General features: G+C 54.8%; 1 protein-coding gene and 1 long non-coding RNA gene across 11 annotated transcripts in view; one reads left to right on the top strand and one right to left on the bottom strand.

The window, feature by feature from the left end:
- Positions 1 to 1,250: 1,250 nt before the first annotated feature.
- The window catches only part of Gramd1a (GRAM domain containing 1A), a 21,762-nt gene continuing 318 nt past the window's right edge, over positions 1,251 to 22,694 (bottom strand). Inside the window, exons 1-21 of one of the 9 annotated variants that reach the window (XM_020176573.2) lie at positions 19,601 to 19,756; positions 17,332 to 17,447; positions 16,314 to 16,490; positions 13,607 to 13,817; positions 13,487 to 13,507; positions 12,972 to 13,056; positions 12,741 to 12,844; positions 12,568 to 12,663; positions 11,572 to 11,652; positions 10,593 to 10,705; positions 10,331 to 10,481; positions 9,672 to 9,870; positions 8,703 to 8,846; positions 7,018 to 7,136; positions 6,787 to 6,929; positions 5,376 to 5,479; positions 5,120 to 5,293; positions 4,943 to 5,030; positions 3,745 to 3,852; positions 3,539 to 3,659; positions 1,253 to 1,723 (exon numbers count right to left, since the gene is read on the bottom strand). In XM_020176573.2, coding sequence (XP_020032162.1) covers positions 1,631 to 1,723; positions 3,539 to 3,659; positions 3,745 to 3,852; positions 4,943 to 5,030; positions 5,120 to 5,293; positions 5,376 to 5,479; positions 6,787 to 6,929; positions 7,018 to 7,136; positions 8,703 to 8,846; positions 9,672 to 9,870; positions 10,331 to 10,481; positions 10,593 to 10,705; positions 11,572 to 11,652; positions 12,568 to 12,663; positions 12,741 to 12,844; positions 12,972 to 13,056; positions 13,487 to 13,507; positions 13,607 to 13,817; positions 16,314 to 16,327 — 2,169 coding nt within the window. In that variant the 5' untranslated portion in view covers positions 16,328 to 16,490; positions 17,332 to 17,447; positions 19,601 to 19,756 and the 3' untranslated portion in view covers positions 1,253 to 1,630. The other 8 variants (XM_074058627.1, XM_020176574.2, XM_074058628.1 and 5 more) reach the window with 8 other exon arrangements.
- Positions 18,674 to 22,694, top strand: part of LOC141418192 (uncharacterized) — a 22,881-nt gene continuing 18,860 nt past the window's right edge. The window contains exons 1-2 of one of the 2 annotated variants that reach the window (XR_012442884.1): positions 18,674 to 18,977; positions 20,299 to 20,435. This is a non-coding gene — a long non-coding RNA (uncharacterized lncRNA). Of the gene's footprint in view, positions 18,978 to 20,298; positions 20,436 to 20,709; positions 21,012 to 22,694 lie in introns of those variants that run through there. The other variant, XR_012442885.1, reaches the window with a different exon arrangement.

Genomic DNA, 22,694 nt, shown 5'->3' with positions numbered 1-22,694 from the left:
CTGGCAGAAAATAACCTTCTTGCTGATCCTGGCCCTTCCTCTGGTGGGGGATGGTGGGTGGAGGCACAGTGAGGACAGCCTCAGCACTGGACAGGGACAGTGGTCACCTCCCAACAGCCCTACAAGCTGATGTCCGCTGGGCACCTATATGGTGCAGGCCTGAGCACTGTGCTAGTATTAACTTACTGAATTCTTGCCACAAGGTGGCTATTATCACTACACCCAATTTATAGGGTGCAGAATGTACTGAGGTACAGAATGGGTAACTGGCTATGGTCACACAGCTTGAGCGTAGAAGCTACTTGTGATCCACCTTGCTTCTTTACAATGCCTCCTCCAGTCCCCTGCCCAAGCCATCAGTGAGGATGGTTCTTGCAGCCTGGAACGTGACAGGTCTCCGTCACTCTGACCCAGCACAGGGTTTGAGGGAGACAGATCTAGGGTCTATCTGCACAGGAACATGGTCTCTGTACAGCAGGGGTCCAAATATCCTCCACCTGGCTGGGCCGTTGGGGGTCTTGCGAAGGTTGTTGCACATCTTGTTTGTAAGTATGGAGCCCTCCTCTGGTGTAGAAATTTGTCTCCGTCCCATGGAGTCTTTGGGAGAATGAAATGAACATCTATCTCAGCACAGTTTGGTGCATACTTGGCACTCCCTACGTTGTTTTTTTTTCTGCAGTAAGTGTAACATTTATTGAATACTTACTCTGTGCCAGGCTCTGTTAAGAAGGAGCCACGCTTATTCACGCCTTGACTTCTCATAACTGCCGTTCCCAAAGTTGTGGCGCTCATTAGAGGTCTGACCTCTAAGAAACTCCAAGACTGAGGCCCAGCATTGATTCACAGCAAACTTTCTAGGAGATTCTGATGCTGCTATGTTTGAAAGCCACTCACTTGTAACCACCCTGACAGACAGGTGCTGATATTATGCCCATTGTCCAGAAGAGGAAACTGAGGCTCAGAGTTGTTAACTTGCTCCAGGTTCCGTGGCTGCTAGGAGGCAGGACTTAAATCCAGGCCACCAGGCACCAGTCTGTCCTGGGAGCCCCTGCTCTGGTCTTTGACAATGCCCTGGGGGCAGGGCGGGGGGGCAGGGTGGTGGGAGGGGGAGGATAGGGAAGGGAAGGGGATGGGAGGAAGGGTCCAGATGGCTTCAGTGCCTACAAGCCCAGAAAATGGACAGTTGCCCCTCCCCGCCACTGTGGGATCTGAGTGTGACAGGAAGCCCCCACCCACTTCCGGGGCCCCACAGGCAAAGCCACAACCATTTCCAACCCTTTATTGGGGCTCTGTCGGCCCCAAATAAATATAATACATTAAACCAGAGCTGAGGGATTCATGCACCCCAGAAGGTGCCCCCTCCAAACCCCAGCCAAGCAAAATAAGTTAGTGGAAGGCTGCTAAAGCCCAGGCCAGCCCCCGGGCTGGACAGGCGATGGCAGCTGGACTCGCACACGCTGTTCTAAAGTGCATCTCGCTTCTGTGGTCCCCACATCTGTGTGGCCCCTGGTCAGGCCACTGGGAAGGGTGGGCGGGAGGTTCCCGGCGCTCACACCGTGCCAGCAGTGGCCGCCGGAGTTCTGTGTGTCCTTCTGTCCACTTTGGGGAATGGCTGAGTGGCCAGGGGATCTCAGGAGAAGCTCTCGTCAGAGTGTGGCTGGCCATCGAAGGGGGGATCAGAGACTGTGATGCCTTGATGTAGTTTCTCCAGAGAGAACTTCATCTGCGGGAGGAGATGGGGGTGAGGTCACCTGTACCATCCTGTGCAGCAGAGCCCCTAAACTTCTCAAAGGCAGCAGAGGACCCAGATGGTCTGGGTTCAAATCTTGGCTCTGGTATGGCTGAGTAACCTTGTGGAAATCCCTTCGCTGCCCTGGGCCTCACTCGCCTCACTGAATGTGGTCAGTAACATCCCGGCTTCATAGGGTCATGCAGTGGACGCTTGGGCCTGGCACTAACTGCTCAGTGCACATCGGCTCTTAGCATTACCCCTGTGTGACCTTGGGCACAGGATGCCTCGGGAATCACAAGGTTCACTAGGAGGATTAAGCAGGCCATCAGGCGGAGGGAGCACTTAGCCTGGCTCCAGGACGTGCTCAGCTCGCACCGCTGTTCTCGACTGTGAGGTCGACTCTATCTCTACAATGTGAGGTTGAGAAAAGTAATTAAAATTGGACTCAGGATGGGGAGCCTGTTCTGTCTCCCCATAGCGATGGGGCCTCGGGTCCCGTCCCTCCTTTCCTGTTGGAGCATCTACCCATGAGCGCGCTCCCGCCTCACCAGACAGAATGTCCACCGCTGCCTGCAGCTAGGCTCTGATCACCCTGGGCACCCAGCCAGTGCCACACTCTCCCCTCCTTATGGGGGCACCTACCCCAGTGTCCTACATTTACCCTGACTCACGACAGCTGCTGACTTGAGTCCACTGGGGCCTGTTAAGTGCCTAGTGTATGCCTGGTATGTAAGAGACCCACGTGAATAACAGCAAGCACACTTTATGAGTTTACTGTGTACTTGAGGCTACTGTAAATGTCACACATTTAATTCTCAGAATTGAATGTAGAGGACGCAGCCGAGGCCCAAATGGCAGTCATTTGCACAAGGCCACATACCAAAATTTGAACCTGGTCATCTGACAGATGCTGCCCTGAACCAGACGGGTGATTAGGTTAACCCCCTTTTGGAGATGAGACCCTAGTATCCTTCACAGAACCTCTCCCCTACCTTAGCTCAAAGCAAGGAAAAGGGAACAGGGACCAAGCCTAGGCTAGCCTTGGCTCCTTTCATTGGTTGGGAGGGGTGGGCATGTGACCCCAGCAGCCAACGAGAGTGAGCCCTTTCCTCTGGATGCTCTTAAACAAAGCCAATCCTGAGCACCCGCAGCATCAACAGATTGTTACTACTATACAGTGGCTGGATCCAGCTATGCCTGAAGTAAGCATTCAGGTTGTGAACCAATAAATCCTTTCTTCCATTCCACTGACTTCCTCAGTAACCCTGTGAGGTAGTGAATCACACACAGAGTAACTCCATCTTGTAGCAAGTTTCCATTTAGCTATTCTACGTGCCAGACTACAGCAAAACAAAGCCTCCTTTCTCACGGTCGGACAGTATTTGCTGAGTCCAGCAGAATCCCTGATAAGAGCGAGGACAGAGTGGACATAAACACACAACTTTCCTAGGGTCTGGTTTTGTCTGTGTCTTATGTCGAGCCTGTAGTTACTTCTGCTGCCTTAACATCAGGTAGTGCCCTAGGCCCAGGTTTGCATCGGTTCTGCCGTAGACTGGGAGCCACATAAAATAGGAACTCTGTAGGCAGGGTGTTGCAGCTGTCAGCAGTTATCCACAGCTCCGTAAGAAATCACTAATAAACTACTTTTCTCAACAAGCTGGACTTGTATGAGTCGCTCCTTGAGCTGAAAATTCATCCAACACGGGGGCTAGGAATGGCTGCCCCATTTTACAGTGGAGGAAACTGAGGCCCAGAGTGAGGAAGCATCTAAACACAGGGTCGCACAGCCCCACCTTGGTCCCGTACCTCGTCCAGGAGCTCCACAGAAGCCCGCAGGATCTGCCTCCACTTGTGTACCTCGACGCTGTGGAACTGCTTCTGCAGGGCCAAGATCTCAGCCCACTCCGTGGCCGTCTGGGGGAACTTGCTGTGGACACAGGACCTGAGTGAGCCTGAGCCTGAGCCTCTCCAATTTGCCCCAGCTCGCCACCTACTTCACACTACCCACTCACCCCTTGGCCAGAGCCAGGCTGTGCCAGGACTCAAAGGTGTGGGCTGTCCTCTCCAGGGACCAGAGACGATAAAAGAGGAGGGCATTGAGGGCGATGAGGACGATGAGGCTGGGGACAGGGGTCAGAGGTCAGGAATTCAAAGGTCCTGATGTTCCCGCAGGTCAGGCAGGCATTAAGCTCTGGACCCCCGGCATAACCACACCTTGAGGGGGCTCCATGATTTACCCACCCTTTTCAGAGAAGGAAACAGGCTCAGAGAGGGTGAGTGACATGTCTAGGATCACACAGTCCATGAAGAGAAGAGTTAGGGTTTCCACCCAGGCCTGTCTCACACCCACAGCCTTGATGGCCACAACAGGCCACCTCCCTGGGAGGGTGGGGGGCAAGGAGTAGGGATAGGAGGCTCTAGAGGGAGGGGAAGGGAGGAGGAGGATGAAGGACCCTACCTCACACAGATCCTGTAGGCAGCAAGGGGGAGACAGAGAAATGAGAGCTGCCCAACCAAGCTTGACCCAGCCCTCTTCCACCCTAGGCAGCTGATCCCAGCCTGCCACACGGCCTCTCCTGCGCTGCTGGACTTGGGAAATTGAGGCCCAGAGAGGCTGAGTGTGTGGCTCAGAGTGCCCCACCCTTCCCCCTCACCTGCAGGCCTTTGTCATGTTGGTCTCCCTAAGCTCTCCCTAAGTCTCAGCTCAGGTGTCCTCTGCTCTCACAGAAAGCCACCCTGCTGCCCTTCTGTGGAGTCTCCTAAGTTTGGCCTGATCCCTCTGGCCTGGTGTCAGGTCTGTCTCTTAAAGAGGTCACTGCTGATCCCCAAAGTCACCCAGCTTAGGGCTGGGCACAGACAATATGAGTATAATATATAAATGACCTGACTTCTTTTGCATCCCTCTCCCCATTCACCTGGCTTATTCTGCAAGCTGTGGATGCCTGCTCCTCCAGAAACCCTCAGTTTCCCTGGGCAAGGGCAGGCCCCTCTGACCCCCCCCACAGCCCCTGGCCCCTGCCCTTCCAGCAGGAGAGGCTTCTGCACAACAAACTGAGCAACTGTGCTATGCAAGGAGCTCTGCTGGACGCTTTCCAATCGTCTTGTAGTGATGTTAGTCCATGATCCCACATAGGCAGAGGCCCAGAGAGGCCAAGCGTTTGCCCAAGGTCACACAGCCAGGCTGCAGATCCAGGCCTGTCTCCTACTCACACAATGCTGATGAAAACCAGGGCACTGGGGATGCCTGCCCCAGGGCCCTGGTCCATGGATGGTTCCGAGAAGCGGGAGCTGAGGGAGCCTGCGGGGAAGCAATTCAGGGTCAGCAGTCCTACCCTAGGCCCCCACCCCAGGCCCCCCAGCTCCTCCTCCTGCCCTGATGGGACACACCTGAGGTGTGCATGCCCACCCGGGCACAGGGGTCAGGGTCCGGAAGCTGGGGCCCGTCTCCATGCCCCCTCCAGCTCAGGGGTCGCTTCCTCCTACGCAGGCCTGACAGCAATCCCCGGGCGTCCTTCCCGCCTTCCTCTAGGGACAGCTTCTCGGCCTTGGCGAGCTCTCGCTCTGGGGGAAGAAGAGGGGCTCTGGATGTCTGGACCCAGCCAGGCTGGGACCCCACCCTCTGGGACTGGCCTTCTGCCTCTACCCAGGTGGTGGAAATAATCCTCAATGCCACTCCACGAGTTCTTCTCAATGAGGGACTTCACCAGGCTCCACGGCTGCTTCCGGTAGCGGATCTCTGACGACACTCTGTGGGAGGGAGATGAAGGGGAGGGTCAGGGTACCGGGGGAACCTGTGGGCTCCGGCTGTCCTGCAGCTCCAGGTGGTTTCTTCCCTTCCCTTATTCAGAGAGGACCCTTTGTCACGCACAGACAAAACTGTGCTGCCACCCCTATGGCTTCTCTACATCCTGCTCCTCACCCCGCACCACGCCTTGCATGTGGCTGACCTGGCCTGGCCCTCTCCCTGGGCAAGTCGCCTTCCTGGCCACCTCACCTGAGCATGGTCCACTCACATGCCCTGCCTAAGCCCAGTTCTCAGCCCTGAGCCTCCTCCCCATCGGACTGCTGCCCTCGAACCCCACCCGGGGGTCTAAGTGACAGTTCAGCTTAATATGTCCCAGGCTGAGCACGGGATATTCCCCAAGTCTCCTCCCTGCCTTCCCCATCATGGTCACTGGCTCCTTCCAGTTACTCAGGCCAGCCTGAGTCCTGGCCTTGGTCCCTCTTCTTTCTTCACATGTGAATCCAGTCTTAGCAGACTCTGTCAGCTCCGCCTGCAAAATCTATCCAGAATTGAACTCTTGTCCTTCAGGCTGGCTCAGCCTCCACCTCTTCCCATCTGAACATCACCCACTCCCATCCCAGCCCCCATTATCTCTTCCCACCTGCAGACAGAAGGAGCCTGTGCACACCTGCTCAGAGCCTGCCTTGCTGCACCTCACTGCTGCTGAAAGCTAAGTTCTCATCATGACCATGAAGCCATATGTGTTCTAGTCCACTTTCCTCTTCCACTCCAGCTATCCTGATGCTCCTGCCTCAGGGCCTTTGCACTGCCACCCCAAATGAATAGTTCTCACCTCCTTCCAGTTCTTTTGAAACATTCCTTTCTCAGAAGACCCTCCCCTGACTCGCACACTCAGAGTTAAGCCTGAGGGTCCACCACCCCTCACACTCCTTAGCCTGCTCAGCTTTACGCCAAAGCCCTTATCATCAATGACCGTTCTGGGAACTTGCATAATCATTTTTTTTTATTGGTCAATTCTGCCATAGAGTGATGAGGTCCCAGAGAGGAAGTTTTGTCCCCAGGGTCTGAAACAGGTTCTGAAGATGCTCCATAAACAGCTGAATAAACGAACCTCTCACTTGCACACCTATTCTCTTGACAGCTCAGAAGCCCTCTGCAGATGGGAGAGAGCGGACCCAGTGCCACCTTCTGTCATTCAGAGTTCAGGGCCTCAGGGATCCTGTGCTTCGTCAGGGTGGGAACCGGCCCTAGCTGCTGACTTGGGGTGGGGAGAGAGGGGGCCAGGTGGCTGAGCCTGGCAGATGCTCACCGCAGCCGGGCCTTGTTCCGGGCTAGCCCCAGGATGCAGTAGCGATGGGCTGTGTAGAAATAATCCTGGTATGGGATGCCCTGTGTCAGCACTTCTGAATCCACCACACACCCTCCTGCCTGTGGACCACGCCGAAACAGTGTCTGCAGGGACAGGACAGGACAGAGGTGAGGGCCCACCCCACTGGGCCACCAGGCTATCCTACCTGCCTGGCCACCCCACCTGGCCTACCTGTGTTTCCACCACAGAGGCACTCTTGGGACCCAGTGGGTTGCTGATGGGGATGGTGTATGTTAGCACTCTGCGCTGGTGGCACTTGCTGTCCCCGCTCCAGGGACTCAAGGTCACATCTGAGGGTGAGAGGAGCAGAATGAGAAAAGGCTTAAGAGACTCAGCTTCAGTTCTCTGGGGACTTGTCCCTGGCCCTTCCCTCTACATTTCCCACCCACCTCCCCCACACTGTTGTCTACCCCCACCTTCCTTTCAGGAGCCTAAAACTTCAGATGTCAGTGAGAGTTCTAGCTGATACCTTGCTTACCCCAACATTTCTGACCCCTGCTGGGGCCACCTCATCCACTCCTGCAGCCTCAGTTTCCCTCGGGGAACCAGACCTAGCTTCTCCCCAGAGCATCCCTGGAAGTCCTCTGGCCCCTTCACACTTACCAGGCCCTACAATGGCGCCAGCATCTCCCCAAATCTGCCCCGTTGAGTCCCCACTTCAGGGACAACCCAGGGTCCTCCAGTCTCCCACTGGGCTTTGCCTCCCCCAGCATGTTGGCCCCACTGTGTTCTGATCTTCTGAGTGTCATTTCTAGTTCATCCATCCTCACCTGCCCAGGGTCCCTCCCCAGCCTCCCCCAAGCACTGGCGTGACTCCATATATGACCCAGGGACATTTTGTTAAAGCTAAACCTGCCCCTGATCTGCCTAGCACATTCCATTGCTCCCTAGTGCCCCAGCACAGAGCCTGAGCCCTCTGCCTGATTTCCAGTCCCTGCAGGACATAAGCACAGTTTTGTGGCACCTGTATATTCCTTTGCAGGGAGGTTCAGTTCTACCAACATAGAAAAAAAAAAAAGAAAAAGAAAAAAGAACTGCCACCTGACTGACCTGACTCTCTAGCCTGCCCAGCTATCCGCCCATGGTTGGTCAGTCCTCAGCCTCCCCTGATGCTTTCCTCTCCATACCTGCCAGGATGGCCAGCCTCAAGGGATTCTCCCAGCAGTCTGTCTCCAGCCCCAGGATCTTTGCAGGGACCACCCCACCTCCTACCTTCTTCTCCCCTCACTCCCTCCCTTGCCTACTTTCCTCAGCCTCTCTGACTCCCACAGCCCCTGCCCCTTACTCAAGGACATCTGTAATACATGGTACTTTTTTTTTTTTTTTTTGCAGTACTGGTGTTTGAATTCAGGGCCTTCACCTTGAGCCACTCCATTGTGTCTGAGGGGTTTTTTTGAGATAGGGTCTCATGGAACTCTGATCTGCCTGATCTCTGCCTCCTGAGTAGCTAGGATTACAGGTGTGAGCCACTGGTGCTGGGCAATATGTAGTACTTATTGATGGAAGGATGCACTTCCTGCTGTTTTCACTAGATTCTGGGCACTGAGGACTTCAGTTCTCTACCCTGGTCTCTCAGGGGCTACCTGACCCTACAAGTGTGACCATTAACTTGTGTTTACCAAACATTACTATCTGCTACTGCTCCAGACACTTTCCTAGTGTTACCTCACCCAGTTCTAACGAGGAGCACACCCCCATAATACAGAAGAAACTAAGGCAGAGACCCAAGACCCCTCGGCTAGCAACAGGCTGAATCACCTCTGCTCCCGCAGACCCTGTTTTAACCGCAGGTTGACCCTTTTGCACCCCTCCCCTGCCCCTGGGGAACCTCCAGTCTCTTTTGGCTGACCCCTGACCTGTGAACTTGCACTGCTGTAGGAAGCCCTGCAGGAAGGGCGAGTCAGAGAAGAGCATCTGCTGCAGCCGCTCAGCACCCACATGAAAGACGGAGTTGATGACGAGCCGGCCAGAGAGGTCAGGAAGCAGAGCGGCTAGGTCACCTGGGACACATAGAGGGAGCTCACTAGGTGGGTCCTATTTAGTGAGGGTGACCACCCCTCCCCACCCCCAGGCTGGTGGGTAGATGCACAGCCCATCTTCCCTGACAGAGAGCTGGGACCAGGAGCATCACTCAGACCCTCTGGTACAAGATTGGTTTAAAGGTGGGCACATGCCCCAGGCCAGCCAATCAGAGCCACCCTGATGGTTCCAGGTGGAGCACACACTTCTAGCCAACTAGAATCATGTGATTCTAGGGGTGGGCATGATTCTGCCAGGCCAATCAGATTGGCTCCCTAGCCAAGTTGGACCAATCAGAGGCACCCTGAGGTTTTCTATAGCCACTGACAAAAGCATGCTGTCTCTGTTAGGGCTGGGAGCTGGGGCTCTGTCTGCATCCAGGAGAACAAAGGCTTCCTGAAAATTAGTTGGCACAGAGAAAATGAATATAATAACCATCCGAGAGCTTATGTGTACTGACTCATCTAATTTTCATAGCAACAGCCCTAAGAAGTGAGTATTATTAAATACTATCCCCATTTTTCAGACGAGGAAACTGAGGCTCAGGTTAATCATGTACCCATATAACATACGGAGGGTGCAGTACAGCCAGGATTTGGACCCTGGTGATCTGTCTGTGCTCTTCTTCATCTTTTCAGAGCAGAATTCGGGAAAGACGGACTTCTGACAATGCTGTCTCAATGCCATCCCTCCCACTACCCCTGCAGTTTTAGTCCCATGAGCCAATGTGTCCCCTTTCTTAACCCGCCTAAGTGAGGTTTGTCCTCTGTAACAGAAATGAAAGAACTGGGGTCCACCTGTCTCACCTTCCTCCCCTGTGGATGAAGAGGAGTTACTTGTGTCTGTCAACAACTCCTCTCTGGGCAGTAGGTCCAAGGGGCCCAGAGCAGTGGGCCCATCAGGAGGGGTGGGCTCTGCACTCAGGGGTTCTGCCACTGGGGTCACTGTCTGGCTGGAGGAGGCATCTGGCTGGCTGTCCGTCTGTTCCTCCTTGTCTTCTTCTGCCTGCAGAGAAAGTTCTTCATCCAGGCTGCTCCCTACCCTTCATCCCCAGCCTGAGGGTTCCCTGTGGGCCCACACTAGCCTCTCAAAGGCTGTCCAGGTCATGGGCAGGGAAACCAGCCCTGGGGTGGTGGCGTGTGTACCTGGAGTTCATGACTAAGTTGGGAGAGGCCCAGACATAACCCAGACGCTTGGACCACAACTTTCCTGCCTTCCAGTCCACCAATCTCTCATCCCTTCTGTCTCTCACCCATTCCAGCCATCTGCCTGCTCCCCCCTTACCTCTTTTTCCACCTGTCTCTATTCTCCTTGCCCCTCTTCCCCTCTCCACTGTCTGCTCCTTCACCCTTCTGTCCACCCCTCCCTCTAACCACCTCCCGTGCTCCCCACTCTGTCACTTGGACCCTCTCCCCGACTCTGCCCCAGCCTTCCTGTCTCTCCCCACCAGCACTCTCTTGCTCACTCCATGGTCTGCGTCACTGCTGGCTCGGGAAAGGTTGGGGGTGACTCGGCCGCGGCGTGATCCCACGGGGCTTGGCTCCTGGCTGTGGTCGGCTGCCCCTGAGGGGGTGATGTCACTGAGGGCAATCACGTCTCCTACCTCCTTGGGGCTGCTGCAAGGAGAGGGAGGAAGTGAGACCTGCTCAAGGCCCTCCTGGGGCTCCCTGGCACTATAGGAAATCTGTCCACAGCAATCCCCGCAACCATCCTCCATCCCCACTCACCCCAGACCATTCAGCTGCAGGGGGCAGACATAGTCCTCGTCCTCACTGGTGAGGCCCAGTTCCGAGCCATAACACTGATGGACCAGGTGCCACAGCTCCCGGGGACTCAGCGTCTGGGCAGGCAGGACAGGATGTGCAGTTGGCCTTACCTCACCTCACCTAAGCATCAGTCTTCAGTCCCAGCAGTTCCCCTGGCTTCCATAAGGGGGCAGCATGACCTCCCCAGCTAACCCCCCCCACCCCCCACCCCTTCAGGCCCTGTGACCTGGACTTTACACCTTGGACCCCTCAAGTCCTCACAATGCTCTGGCCAGTTAAGCTTGTCATTTTTACAGAGCACATGAAGACCCAGGAAGCAGTGCTCAAGGTCACACAAGTGACCAGGGGCAAGTCTGGTATTCAAACCCGGCCAGACTCCAGAGCCCATGCTTACAACCCCGATGCTGCCCCTAACTCTTCCTTCCGGAGTCCTCAGGAGGCTGGGATTTCAGCTGCCCACAGTGGCGAGATGCAGTAGTAATTCCATCAAGCTAGGATGTGCAGCATTGAGATGTGATCCCAGGGGGCCGCATAAAGCCTTGGAGCTAACAATTGCACTAACCAGTCTTAGACAAACTGGCATTACTGAGCCCAGTCTTGGCCCAGCTCTGGGTGGACAGTCCCCACTTCACAGGTGGGGTTCCATAACTTGCCCTGGGTCACACAGAAGCTCAGTGATGGGGCTGAAGGAACAGGATCTGGGTGTGCAAGGGGTGGTAGCCGGCACTGGTAGATTTGTGCAATGAGTACCCACCTACCACTCCCTCATGTACACTATGCCTCATGTACACTGGAGCCCTTGGCTGCCCCTGGTGGGGCCTGTAGAGAAGCCACAGGTGCTCGCGGACAAGAACCTGGGGTTCCTTCTGCTTCCTGAGATCTGGCACCCCTGGCTCCATGGTTCCTCTGGCACACCCTGACCAGTCTTATCCACACCCACCTTTTCAAGCAGCGCATTCTGCCAGAGGCGGAAGATGAGAAGGAAGCAGCGGTCCCGGGCTCCAAAGGAGGTAAAGAAATGCTGTGAAGAGAGGAGTGTGAGCGGGTGCAGGAGACAGGACAGAGAAAGGCGACACTGTCCTCACTCACACTGTCCCTATTTCCGTTTGTCTATTCCTGCACTCACTCCACAAAACATTTATTCTGTGCCCAGCCCTGTGCCAGACAAGGGGTCAGCACCAAGAGCAGGAGACCCTGGCGGGTCCTCAGAGCTTGCAGGCCAGTGTGGGAGAGGAACCTTCTCCAGACAGGCTTAGTGTGGTTAAGGCTGCAACCCAGGGCACTCTCCCAACCCCCTTTGCTGCCAAGGGTGAGCAACTGGTCCAGCTTCTGGCTGACAGGACACTAAGGGAAGTCTACTGTGACATCTTCCCCTGTCCTTCCTGCTTCCCGCTGGACCACTGATGTGACACAGCCATCTTTCCATCAACCAGACATGCAGCAATAATCAAGAGGACAACTGCCTGGTGTGGTGGCACACGACTGTACTTCCAGCACTCAGGAGGCTGAGGCAGGAGGATCTCGAGTTGGAAGACAGCTCGAGCTCAATAGTGAGACACTGCCTCAAAAGACCAAGTAGCTCAGTGGTACAGCACTGCAGGAAAAAAAAAAATGAAGATAACAGAATGGTGCATGAGGGGGACATGTGAGTGGCAAGAACATCTGAGTTCTGGACATGTGGGGGGAGGGAGAACCTGACAATCACCACTATCTCTGAGCATCTGCAGGAGGGATCACACTCAGAGGATGGGACAGGAAGTGGGACAGAGATCCAGGTTAGAGATGATAGGAGCGTGAGGAACATGGCACAGATGGGGGAGAAATTCAGGGTATAGTAGATCATGGGTGTGCTCTGATGGGCCTTGCGGGGGGAGGGGAGCCCCCTGACATTGACAACCACAGTGGCCCCACCATTGCGCCCTCCACAGTGGTTCACCTTCTCGCTCTCCGTACAGATCTGGATGGCATTGGGGATCAGTTTGGCTGTCTTTTCCTTCTTCAGACATGTTACTTCCTTCAACTGGATGGAAATCTGAGGAAGGCAGCCAGGGTCAGAAGGAGCCGAGGCCCTGCTCACCCCAGGGGCCCTCCTGATCCTGCAAGGCTCACTGTGGTCTCCCAGCGGAAGATGTTGCTGTAGAAGCAGAGCCAGTTCTCGGAGAGATAGAGGCGGCCCTGCAGGAGAATCTCTCGCTGCAGGGCACAGGAGTAATCTGAGAGGAGAGAGGAGGGAGAGACAGGCAGACATCTGAGTCACCTGCAACCCTGGCTGTCCTAGGGCCAGTGAAGACAGCAGATGCAGATCAGGGCCGGGGCTGGGTCTGGGACATGGGGACTCACCCACGATGAGGCGCTCAGCTTCAGGAAGTTTGCTGAATAGTTTCCGGAAGTCCTCATTGCGCTGTTTGTATGTGGGGCTCAGCATCTAAGGGATGTGACAACCTGGCTGGGGCTTCTCAGCACCAATCCGGCCCTACAAAACTTCCAGATCCCCTCAGGCTTCCCAGCCCAAGGCTCTCTAAGTTTCAGTATCTAGCCTGCTTCTGGCTGCTGACATCCCAAACACAACAGCCACCATAATGACACCTGTCATTTGCCAGTCCCTGCTAGCATTATCAACCCTTATTGAAAGTTCCCTTCAGCCTTGTAAAGTAGGGCTGCATCTTAGAAAGAAAGACCCAGAGAGGTTAAGTGATTCCCCCAAGGTTCCACAGCACATAAACAGTTGCACCAGATGTGACCCTGGTTTGGTGACCAGCACCTACTCCCTGACTGCGTACAGCAGCCTGGGGCTCCTGTCCAGCAGATGGCCCCTCCCTCCCACCCCCCAGTGAGCCCCTGGCACAGATACTTACACTGTACCAGCTCTGCATCTTCTGCAAAAGAAAGAGAAGAGCCAGGATGAGCCCTGTGTCCCCCGCCCTCCCAGCCCTCCCAGCCCCCCCCCCCCCCCCCCCCCCCGGGTTCACACCCACCTTGCTGCTGCGGATGAAGTTCCGGCCTCCCAGGCTCTGGGTGCTTGGAGTCCCAGGTACCCCACCCTTCTCCGAGGAGCTATCTGACCCCTTCTCCACCATGGTGTTTGGTTCTGGCTCAGGTGGGGGCCGGCTTGGGGGCAAAAGCTGCAGCCGCTTCCGGAGAGATGGGGAGCTGTTTGGAGTGCTCCGGCCAGAGTGGGGCGTGGTGCTGGGCAGAGAGAGGGGGACAGGAGTGCTAGGGGGAACTCTAGGGGCAGGGACAGGCCTGTTTCTGAAGGTCCGCCACCAATCAGCCTATAGATGCCCATCTACCCACGTATGCACCCACCCATCCACTTAATTCATCAACCCCCCATCCATCAATTTACCCATTTATGCCCCCATCCATCCACCTGCCCACCCGTCCATCTATCCATCACCCATTCACTTATCCATCCACCCATCTGCCCATCCATCCATTCACCTGTTCCCACCCATCCACCCAACCACCTGACTCCACTTCCTTCCATGGCAAACCCACAACAGGTTCCCTAAAGTTCTGTGCCTGCTACCTCTCTATAATCCAGACATGAGAAATATACATCCTCATCTGGGATTTTTTGAGGGGTTGGGACTGGGCTTTGACCTCAGGGATTTCTTGATTGCAAAGCAGGTGCTCTACTCTTTAAACCACACTTCCAGTCTATTTTGTTTGGTTATTTTGGAGATGGGAGTCTCTCAAACTAGTTTCCTGGGCTGGCTTTGAACCATCATCTTCCCAATCTTAGCCTCCTAAATAGCTAAGATTACAAGTGTCAGCCACCAGTCCCAAGTTCATGTGGCTGTTTTCAGAATTAATTGAATCAATACATGGAAAGTACTTCTAACAGAGCCTGGTACAGAGCAAGCTTTCAATAATGCTTGCTATTTAAAAAAAATTTACTAATTCACTCATACAAAAAATACCTATTGAGTAGTGACTTTCTAATTGCTTGAGCTTTAAAAACCTAAGCATTTTTCTCTCCCTCCACCCCTAGCAGTACTGGGGACCGATCCCACAGACTCCACTTCCCAAGTAGCTGCGATTCCAGGCATGCACCACCACACAAGCCTTAAGCATCTTTCTTTAATTTCTTCCCTCAGCCTTCATTTCTAATCTGCTGGCAAGTTCCACTGTTCCCTTACACCCGTTCTCTTGCTCCAGGCTCCATTTCCTTCCAACTGGATGTCAAGCAGCCTCTTCCCGATCTCCTGCTCCTGCGTCTGCCCCCCCTGCAGCAGAGGGAGCCTGGGATCACCTGGATCCAATCAGGGTCCTCTCAGCTCCTTTGAGCCCTTCCTAGAGGCACCTTACTCCAGGTAGAGCCAAGTCCTTACCCTCATGCCCTCTCCTTTCCTAGTTGTCCCAGCCATTCCAGCCTCCTTCTCTTCCTTAAGCTCCTCCAAGTTCATTTCCATCAATGCCTCTGTACTTGTGGCTCTTTGCCTGGAATGCCCACCCACAGCCCTGGCATATCTGGCTCCATCTTATTTGCCTCTGATGCCCCTTGCTGGGTCTCCCCCACCCCCCACAGCAGTCTCTCCCTAGTCACACCCCTCCCTATCTACACACACTCTGCTCTTTTACTTAGCTCGAATGAACTTCAGGAGATCTTGCTTGCTAAGTATGTCCTTAGCCCCTAAACCTGTATGGGGCACAGAATTAACATTCAACAAACACTGGTGACTGAACGAGTAATCCAGCACTGGCTGGACATATGGTTAGTGCCCTGGGAGAGTTAACCTTCTGCTGGGGAGGCAGACGCTAAATAAACAGCACACTCAGATAACTGTGCAAACACGAACCACACTGAGGGCAGTGGGGGGAGTGTCGGGAACTTTAAAGGGACCTTCATTGTTGACAGGAGCTCTTTGCATGATTAATTTTATTATTCTTCAAACAACCCTGGGCAGTCAGTACCATCACCACCTCCGTTTTATAGAGGAAACTGAGTTTCAAAGTGGCAAACCACTTGTCAAAAGATGCACACGTGGTTTATTTCGGGGCAGGATTCCAACTTGGGGTTACTGATCTATTCTGGGGTGCAGGTGGGATCCCCTGGTTTGAAGACCAGGAGGGCTCTTCAAACTTGTTTCTCCTGCCTCCAAGCTTTGGCATAGCCCTTCCCTCTGTCCAGACATTCCTTCAAGACTCACACATGCCTTCCTGCCTGCAGGTCCCCAAAGCCCCCTGGGCAGCTGTGACATCTCTGGGCTGTCATCGTCTGATGACAGGTGTGGACTATCCCGATGGCAAGCCTTTGGGCTGCCTTGGTTCCTGCTTTGCCTCAGCCATGCTCAGGAGGGGCACAGGTGAGTCACTGACACCACCCCAGAACCTCAGCCTTGCTCTCCCTGCTCCACTTCTCTGCACCCAGTCTGTTCCTACCTGTAGCCTGAGCCCTGCGCTGGCTGCACCTCTCCCTAGTAAAACCCAAAGCTGGTTCCCCTTTGCCGACAGTATCCTATACTCCTTCTCCTCCAGCTCCTGCCTTGGCTCTTCCTTCTGCCCCAAATGCTCTTCCAAGTGTCCAGAGGGCCCTTTGTCTACCCCAGGGCCCTATTGAAATCACAATGCCCACCCCCAGCGCCCTGCTTTCTCTTTCTTTTTACCACATGTCCCTTCTGTACTTGCCCAGAATTCCCATTCTTCTCCCCACCAGACATGACCTTTCCAGTTGCCTACCACGGGGCTGGCATGCAGTGGGTGCCCAGTGGCTGAGTGAATGATGGGCTCTCTCTCGCTCCCCTCCCAGAACTTGGATTCAAGCAGGTGTGTGACTAAGCCAGATGTGGACTTGCAGTTCTCCAGGGCTTCCAGTCTGGGAGCTGCCACTTCCTGGGTGGACGTCAGTTTCCTCTGCTGCACATGGGAATATCAATAGTCCCCATCTCCTAAGGCTGCTTGGAGAAGGCACTTTGGTTTGACTGTCTTCCCTCCTACAGGGACTGCAGACTGAAATATAGTGACAGCACTGCCACCATCCCAGCCCACCCCTGTCAAGATGCTACACTGGCCCCGACAGGCACCTCACATGCACCTTAGCTGGCGCCAGAGGCCTCCAGTCATTCTTTAAACCCACATCAAGACCTTTCTTGCAGCTGGCAGAGGGGACACAGAGTGTCCCTTGCCTGCAGGGACCTGCCATGCTAGCCCAGATCGCCAGAAAGAAAACACGGACATGAGGACAATGGCCTTGGACTGGCCATTGCTATAGAGCAGCATCAGCAGCACCATAGCACCTGGGTTCAATCCCCAGCACAGCAAGAATAAACAAACAAAAGAAATGCAGATTCCAAAACCCACTTCCAACTTCCTGCATCAGAAACTAGGGCCCAGGAGATTCTGATGCATGTTCAAGTGTGAAGACCAGAGACACAGGGTGGGCCCCAGTGAAGGGAGATGATTTCTGTAGGGAGAGAGTCTGCAAAGACCTCGCTGGATAAGGCTCATTTAAGCCAAGGGAGGAGGACAAAGAACAGATTTGGCAAAGTGTGGGAGAAGATGGTTCTAGGTATAAGAATGTAAAGTTCAGGATTAGGGCCTGACCTTGGCAGGTCTGGGGAAGAGCAAGGTGGCGAGCAGAGCCCAGGGAACCGAGGAAGACTCAGGGTTATGACATGGGCCTGTGGACCCTGGGCTTCTGTAAGAGGGAGGGGATCTGGGTAGGAGACCACACCCCTCCCCTGCCTCATCTTCTCACCTCTCTGGCCTGAATCAGACTTGCTCTATACTCCCAAGCCGCAGGTTTGGTGGCAGGGCCACGTGAGGACAGGTTCAAGGCCCACTGACAGGGCAGGCCCCACACCCCAGCTTTTGCTGTTGGGCAGGAAGAAGAGGAAGTGCTCAAGAACAGGCAGAACTCAGGGGCTGTCCAATCCAGTCAGCTGTGGCAGAGTGAAGGGAGGACCAGGAAGTGGCTGGGGGACCGTTATGGGGTGGGGACTCGGAAGAGCATGGGGTGGTTGCCACTGTAGACACCTTACCTCAGGCTTCCTCAACCTCAACCGGCCTAGGGCTGCCTCTGGTGTAACACATACACAGGCGTGCATAAAAGGGACCATCAATGAGGGTCACACACAGCCAGTGTCATAGGTATACTGCACTTGCCTACAGTTTCTAGAAATCTCTCTTTCCTCTGTCTCTCTCTCTCCTCTCAATACACATATACATCACAACAATGTCACAAATATACTATAGATACACACAGAGCTACAGAGTCCCAGAATAATTACAGACATAACTGTAGCATCACAAACATGTTACAGTCATACACAAAGTCTCAAAAAAGTTACACACACAGACAGAGGTACAGAGGGTCACATGGAGAACAGAAAGTTCTGGATAAATGCATGCACACATACAGCCATGAGAGTCTTAATAAAGTATCAAAGGAAAAAAATTCATACAGTGTCACACAGTGAAAAAATGGTCACACACATAACTCTAAGGTAAATGAAGCCATCCTACACATCTGAACTGTCCCTCTGCCCCCATGGTGCTCAACATCTGTTAGGGAAGACAAAGTAAAGGCCAGTTCTAAAGTGACAAGTGACAGAAGTTACTGACTCTAGGGCAGAGCTCCGACACACAGCCACGAAGGACTTAGCAATAATGCAGCTCCTGGGAGTGGGGGAGGTGTGGACACTGCTTGAAAACACAGTGGCCAGACACCAAGTGACGCACAGGACATGCTTTACCCACCGTGACAGGGAGACAACCTCCAGAGTCAAGGTTACACCCAAGGTCTCAGGAGAGAGGGTCTGAGGCCCACAGAGAGCCACAAGGGGCCTCTGTCTCGATTTTAAAACACAAAGCCATAACGGGTCTCAGCAGCACACAGAAAAGCCCAGGCACATACAACAGTGTCACAAATGAATACACACAAGGACTTTCCCACAAAGATGGAATCAGAGGTGAATTAGGGCCACAGCCAGAGGGTCACAGCCACACACACAGAGCCCCAGACACACAGCAATGGATACATACAGGCCACTTCCATTCGCACAGAGCTGAATGAACATTTCAGAGGTAAATTATACACACATAGGAGCACAGAGGGTCATGGTGGAACACGCAGAGCCCCAGCCACTTGTACACATGCTACAGTCACAATGGGACATACACTGGTTATTCTCGGTGACACTTGGAGCTACAGATGGGACTTCATGGTAAATTACATGCACACACAGCCAAACAGGACTAGAGCACGAGACACGTCAACACACACCAAGTCATAATCAGACATAATTTGCATTTGCACACGGAGTCACAGATGGAATGAGCACATTGTACGCACAGGACCACGGTGGGTCCCAGACCCTCGTTCGTTCCCAGTCAGACACACAGGTAAGACGCAGAGCCACAGAGGGGACTTCACGGCAAATGACACACATACCCTCCCACCCCACCCCCCGCAGAAAAGGCTCACAGCTGCTGCACAGAGGCTGCACAGAGGCGGAGAGCCCCGGACAGACCTACAGACACCTCCTGGCTATGGTGGGAACCACGCTTGCAGCACGCGGGGGCACACAGGAGTGGGAGGTCACTTCCACGCACACACAGCGTCTCAGGCATGCGGTCCTCGGCCACCCAGAAGCCCCCATCCCCATAGCCCCGGCAGACAAGGGGGTGGGAGGGGGCGCCGACGGGAGGGGCTGCTCGGGCCTGCGCGGCCTGTGGGCCGGGTTGCGGCGGCGGGGGGTGGGGGGTGGGGGCTGCTGGTTCCGGTTCTCCCCTCCATCAGGGGCCATGGACCCCGGCCGGCCTCGGGGACCGGGCCGATCCAGGCCAGGGGGCCCTCCCAGGGCCGGGACCACCGGAGCTGGGCTCCCGCCGCCGTCTGCGCCCCAGCCCCGGAGCGCCCCGGCCGCCCCACGTGCACCGGTTCGGTGACCCGCTCGGGCCGCCCCCTCCCCGGCCGCGTCGCCTTCCTCCCTCCCTCCCGATCCCGGCGGCGGCCCGGTCCTTACTCGAACATGGATGCAGCGCGGCGGGCGCGCCCGGCCGCAGGGCAGGGCCGGCAGGGTAGGGCAGGGCAGGGCGCGGGGCTGGGCTAAGCTGGGCGACCCCGCGGGGCACCGGCCTCGCCTGCCTTGGCCGCCGCCCCCACCCGACCCGACCCGACCCGACCCGACCCGACCCGACCCGCCGCCCGCACAAAAGGCCGGAGCCGCCTCGGCCGCCGCGGCGTCAGCGACTCGGCTCCCCGGCCCCGCCCCGCGCGTCACGGCGCCGCCCCCCGCCGGGAGGAGCGCGGGGACCCGCGGCGGCCTAGCCGGGGACCGAGGCCGGAGCGAGCCGGGCTCCGAGGAGGGCGCGGGAGGAAAGCGGGCGGGGAGGACTTGGGTAAAAGCTAAACACCGCGCCTGGGCCTGGCGGGGGCTCCCTCTCCCTGGCGCCCAGCAAAGGGTCCCCAGCTCCGCTCCCGCCCCAGGCCCGGATCCCCCACCCCGCAGCGCAGCGGGGATCTGAGGGCTGGGGCTGCAGGCAGGTGCAAGCGAGCCGAGGTGTGAGTGGGTAGGGGGCAGCCGGGGGTGGCGCCCCAAGGCCTTGTCCCTCCTCCCCCCTCCCAGTTGCTGAACCCCACTTTCTGGCCCCAGGAGCTCCCATGGCCTCTGGCTGTGGGGACTTCATCGTCCCAGCCCTGCCCCGCCTCTTATGTGTGCAGTGACCTTGGGCAGGCACCCCAGACCCCGGGATCCCACTAACTGTGGCAAGGACGCCACCTCCCCCGACCTCGGTAGCGCAGAGGCGGCCTCAGCAGCGCTCTTAGAGACTGGGGAAGCCAGCCTGGCATCAAAGATGGTAAGTGACTTGTGGAGGCTGCAAAGTGCAACGGGCTCTTGCTCTGAGCCATAGCTGACACCCACGTGGTTCTGCAAACCACGGTCTGCATCCTGCACTTCTTGCCTAAGAACACAGAAATGGAATCCTAGCTTCTGGGACCGGATGTGCCAGAGTGCCACCCTTCCAAGGGGGGCTGTCCCTGCCTCTTTTGGGAAAAAAAACAAACAAACCAAACAAACCAAACTCCATTCCTATTCCTCCCCAGCCCTTAACACCCCCCCCCACCCCTAACTTTATGTTGGTGGATGGTAGGCCTCAAACCTCTGGGTCTTCCTTGACACCTCTCTCTCTCTCTCTCTCTCTCTTCTCTCTCTCCCACATCCAGTCTCAAAACCTTGTCAGCTCCACCTACAAAGTCTACCCATAATCTTACATCCTGCACTGCCTCCGCTCCAGCCTCCTGGCGGGGACCTTCCCACCAGCCTCCACTCTGGTCTACTGCTCCCATCCCTGCCCCAGTCTGTTTCCACCTGCAGCCAGAGAGCCCGTGAACACCTGAGTCAGGCCAGGGTCCTCATGACTACCTCATTCCAGGTAAAAAGCAAAGTGCTCACTTTGACTTCCAGGACCGAGTGATTGGGCACCTCACCTCTCTGACTTTACTACCTCTTCAGTCTCCCTGTTACTCAGCCCCCCCATTCCTCTGACTCACCAGGCACATTCCTACCTCGGGACCTTTGCACTTGCTATCCCTTCTGTACTAGAAAGCTCTTCCCTCAGTTCTTCTATGGCTGCCTCCTATCCTTAGATGCCCAAAAGACCCTCCTTCTACCATCTGGGTCCCACTGCTCTCTTTATATTTCTCTTTGCCTGTTTTTTGTCTTTTGAAAAATCTTTTCTTTTGATACAAGGTCTCACTACACAACCTACACTGCTCTCAAACTTGCAACCCTCCTGCTTCAGTCTCCCAAGTTCTGGTGATAGAGGCATGCCCCACCACACCTGGCAACTTTTAAGTAGGGAATATTTATTTCAAACAGGAAAAAGTATAATGGCTGTCTGTGTCCCTGACCTGTATGCAATAGATAGGAACATTTGGTCATTTACTTCAGGGTTTTTTTTTTTTTTAATAAATAAATAATTCCAGCTACAGCCAAAGGCCCAGCTCCTCACTGCCTCCCCCACTTCTCTGCCTGAACACTCCAAGGTACCCACTACCTTGAAATCAGCCCTGTGTCTTTCTCATGCAATTTTCTATCCCATTTTTACATCAGGGAACATCCACCAACAATATTTCCTGTGTCTTTGAAAACGATACACACATAGGCTCCTGCTGTAGCAGGACACAGAGCTCTTCTTCATAAACATTTGCTGTTATCGAGCATCCATTGTTGGAAGAAACCACAGTGCATATTTTTTTTTCAGGGCCAGTATAGTTCTTTCCTTTCTCCCTCCTGTGCCCTTGAACCACCCAGTTCCTGTCTCCTTGGGCTAGAGGTGGTGTTTCTTTACAGAAGTTTTGTTTAAGCTTTTTGTTTTTGGCCAGTGAGCTACAGCAGGAAATACCTCTTGCATCCGGCATACACTTAGAAATCTATGTCATGTCACAGAAGTTGCAGGAAACCTCACTGTGCCTCCTACGTGGTGCTATTTTCTTATCCTTTCTTTTTTTGTGGGACTGGGGTTTGAACTCAGGGCTTAATATTTGCAAAGCAGGTGCTGTACAGATTCAGCTGCACCTCCAGTCCATTTTGCTCTGGTTATTTTAGAGAGAGGGTCTCGAGAATTATTTGTCCAGGCTGGCCTTGAACTGAGATCCTCCTGATCTCAGCCTCCCAAGCAGCTAGAATTATAGGTGTAATTGGCAGGTACCTGGTGTGGCTATTTTTAATTCTATCCTGATTAGTTTAGAAACACAGTGCTGGGGTGGCCCAAACAATGTATACACTTATGAATAAATATAAAAACAATAAATAAAAAAAAAGAAACAGTGCTGGTCACACTGGTCCTATTAGTTTCATGGCACTTATGTGGTTCTGAGCTACAGTTTGAAAACCACTGGGTGGGTCAGAGGGGGTTCCTTGCCAGTATTGCTGGGGTGCTCAGTTGAGCCCATAGTTGACTGTCACAGTGCACACTCCTGGGGTTGGTTTGTGCAACCACTTCATGACTTGTAGTCAGACCCCTGTGGGGTTGAGGTCTAACTGACCTGCACCCCCTGCCCCCACGATAGCCACAAGGAACCCACCCTTGAACACAAGTCCCTAGGGAAGCCAA

This window comes from Castor canadensis, chromosome 16 (assembly GCF_047511655.1).
Source record: "Castor canadensis chromosome 16, mCasCan1.hap1v2, whole genome shotgun sequence".
Classification (NCBI taxonomy): Eukaryota; Metazoa; Chordata; class Mammalia; order Rodentia; family Castoridae; genus Castor; species Castor canadensis.
The sequence above is the reverse complement of the archived record's forward strand: the minus strand, read 5'-3'. Positions and strand labels throughout refer to the sequence as shown.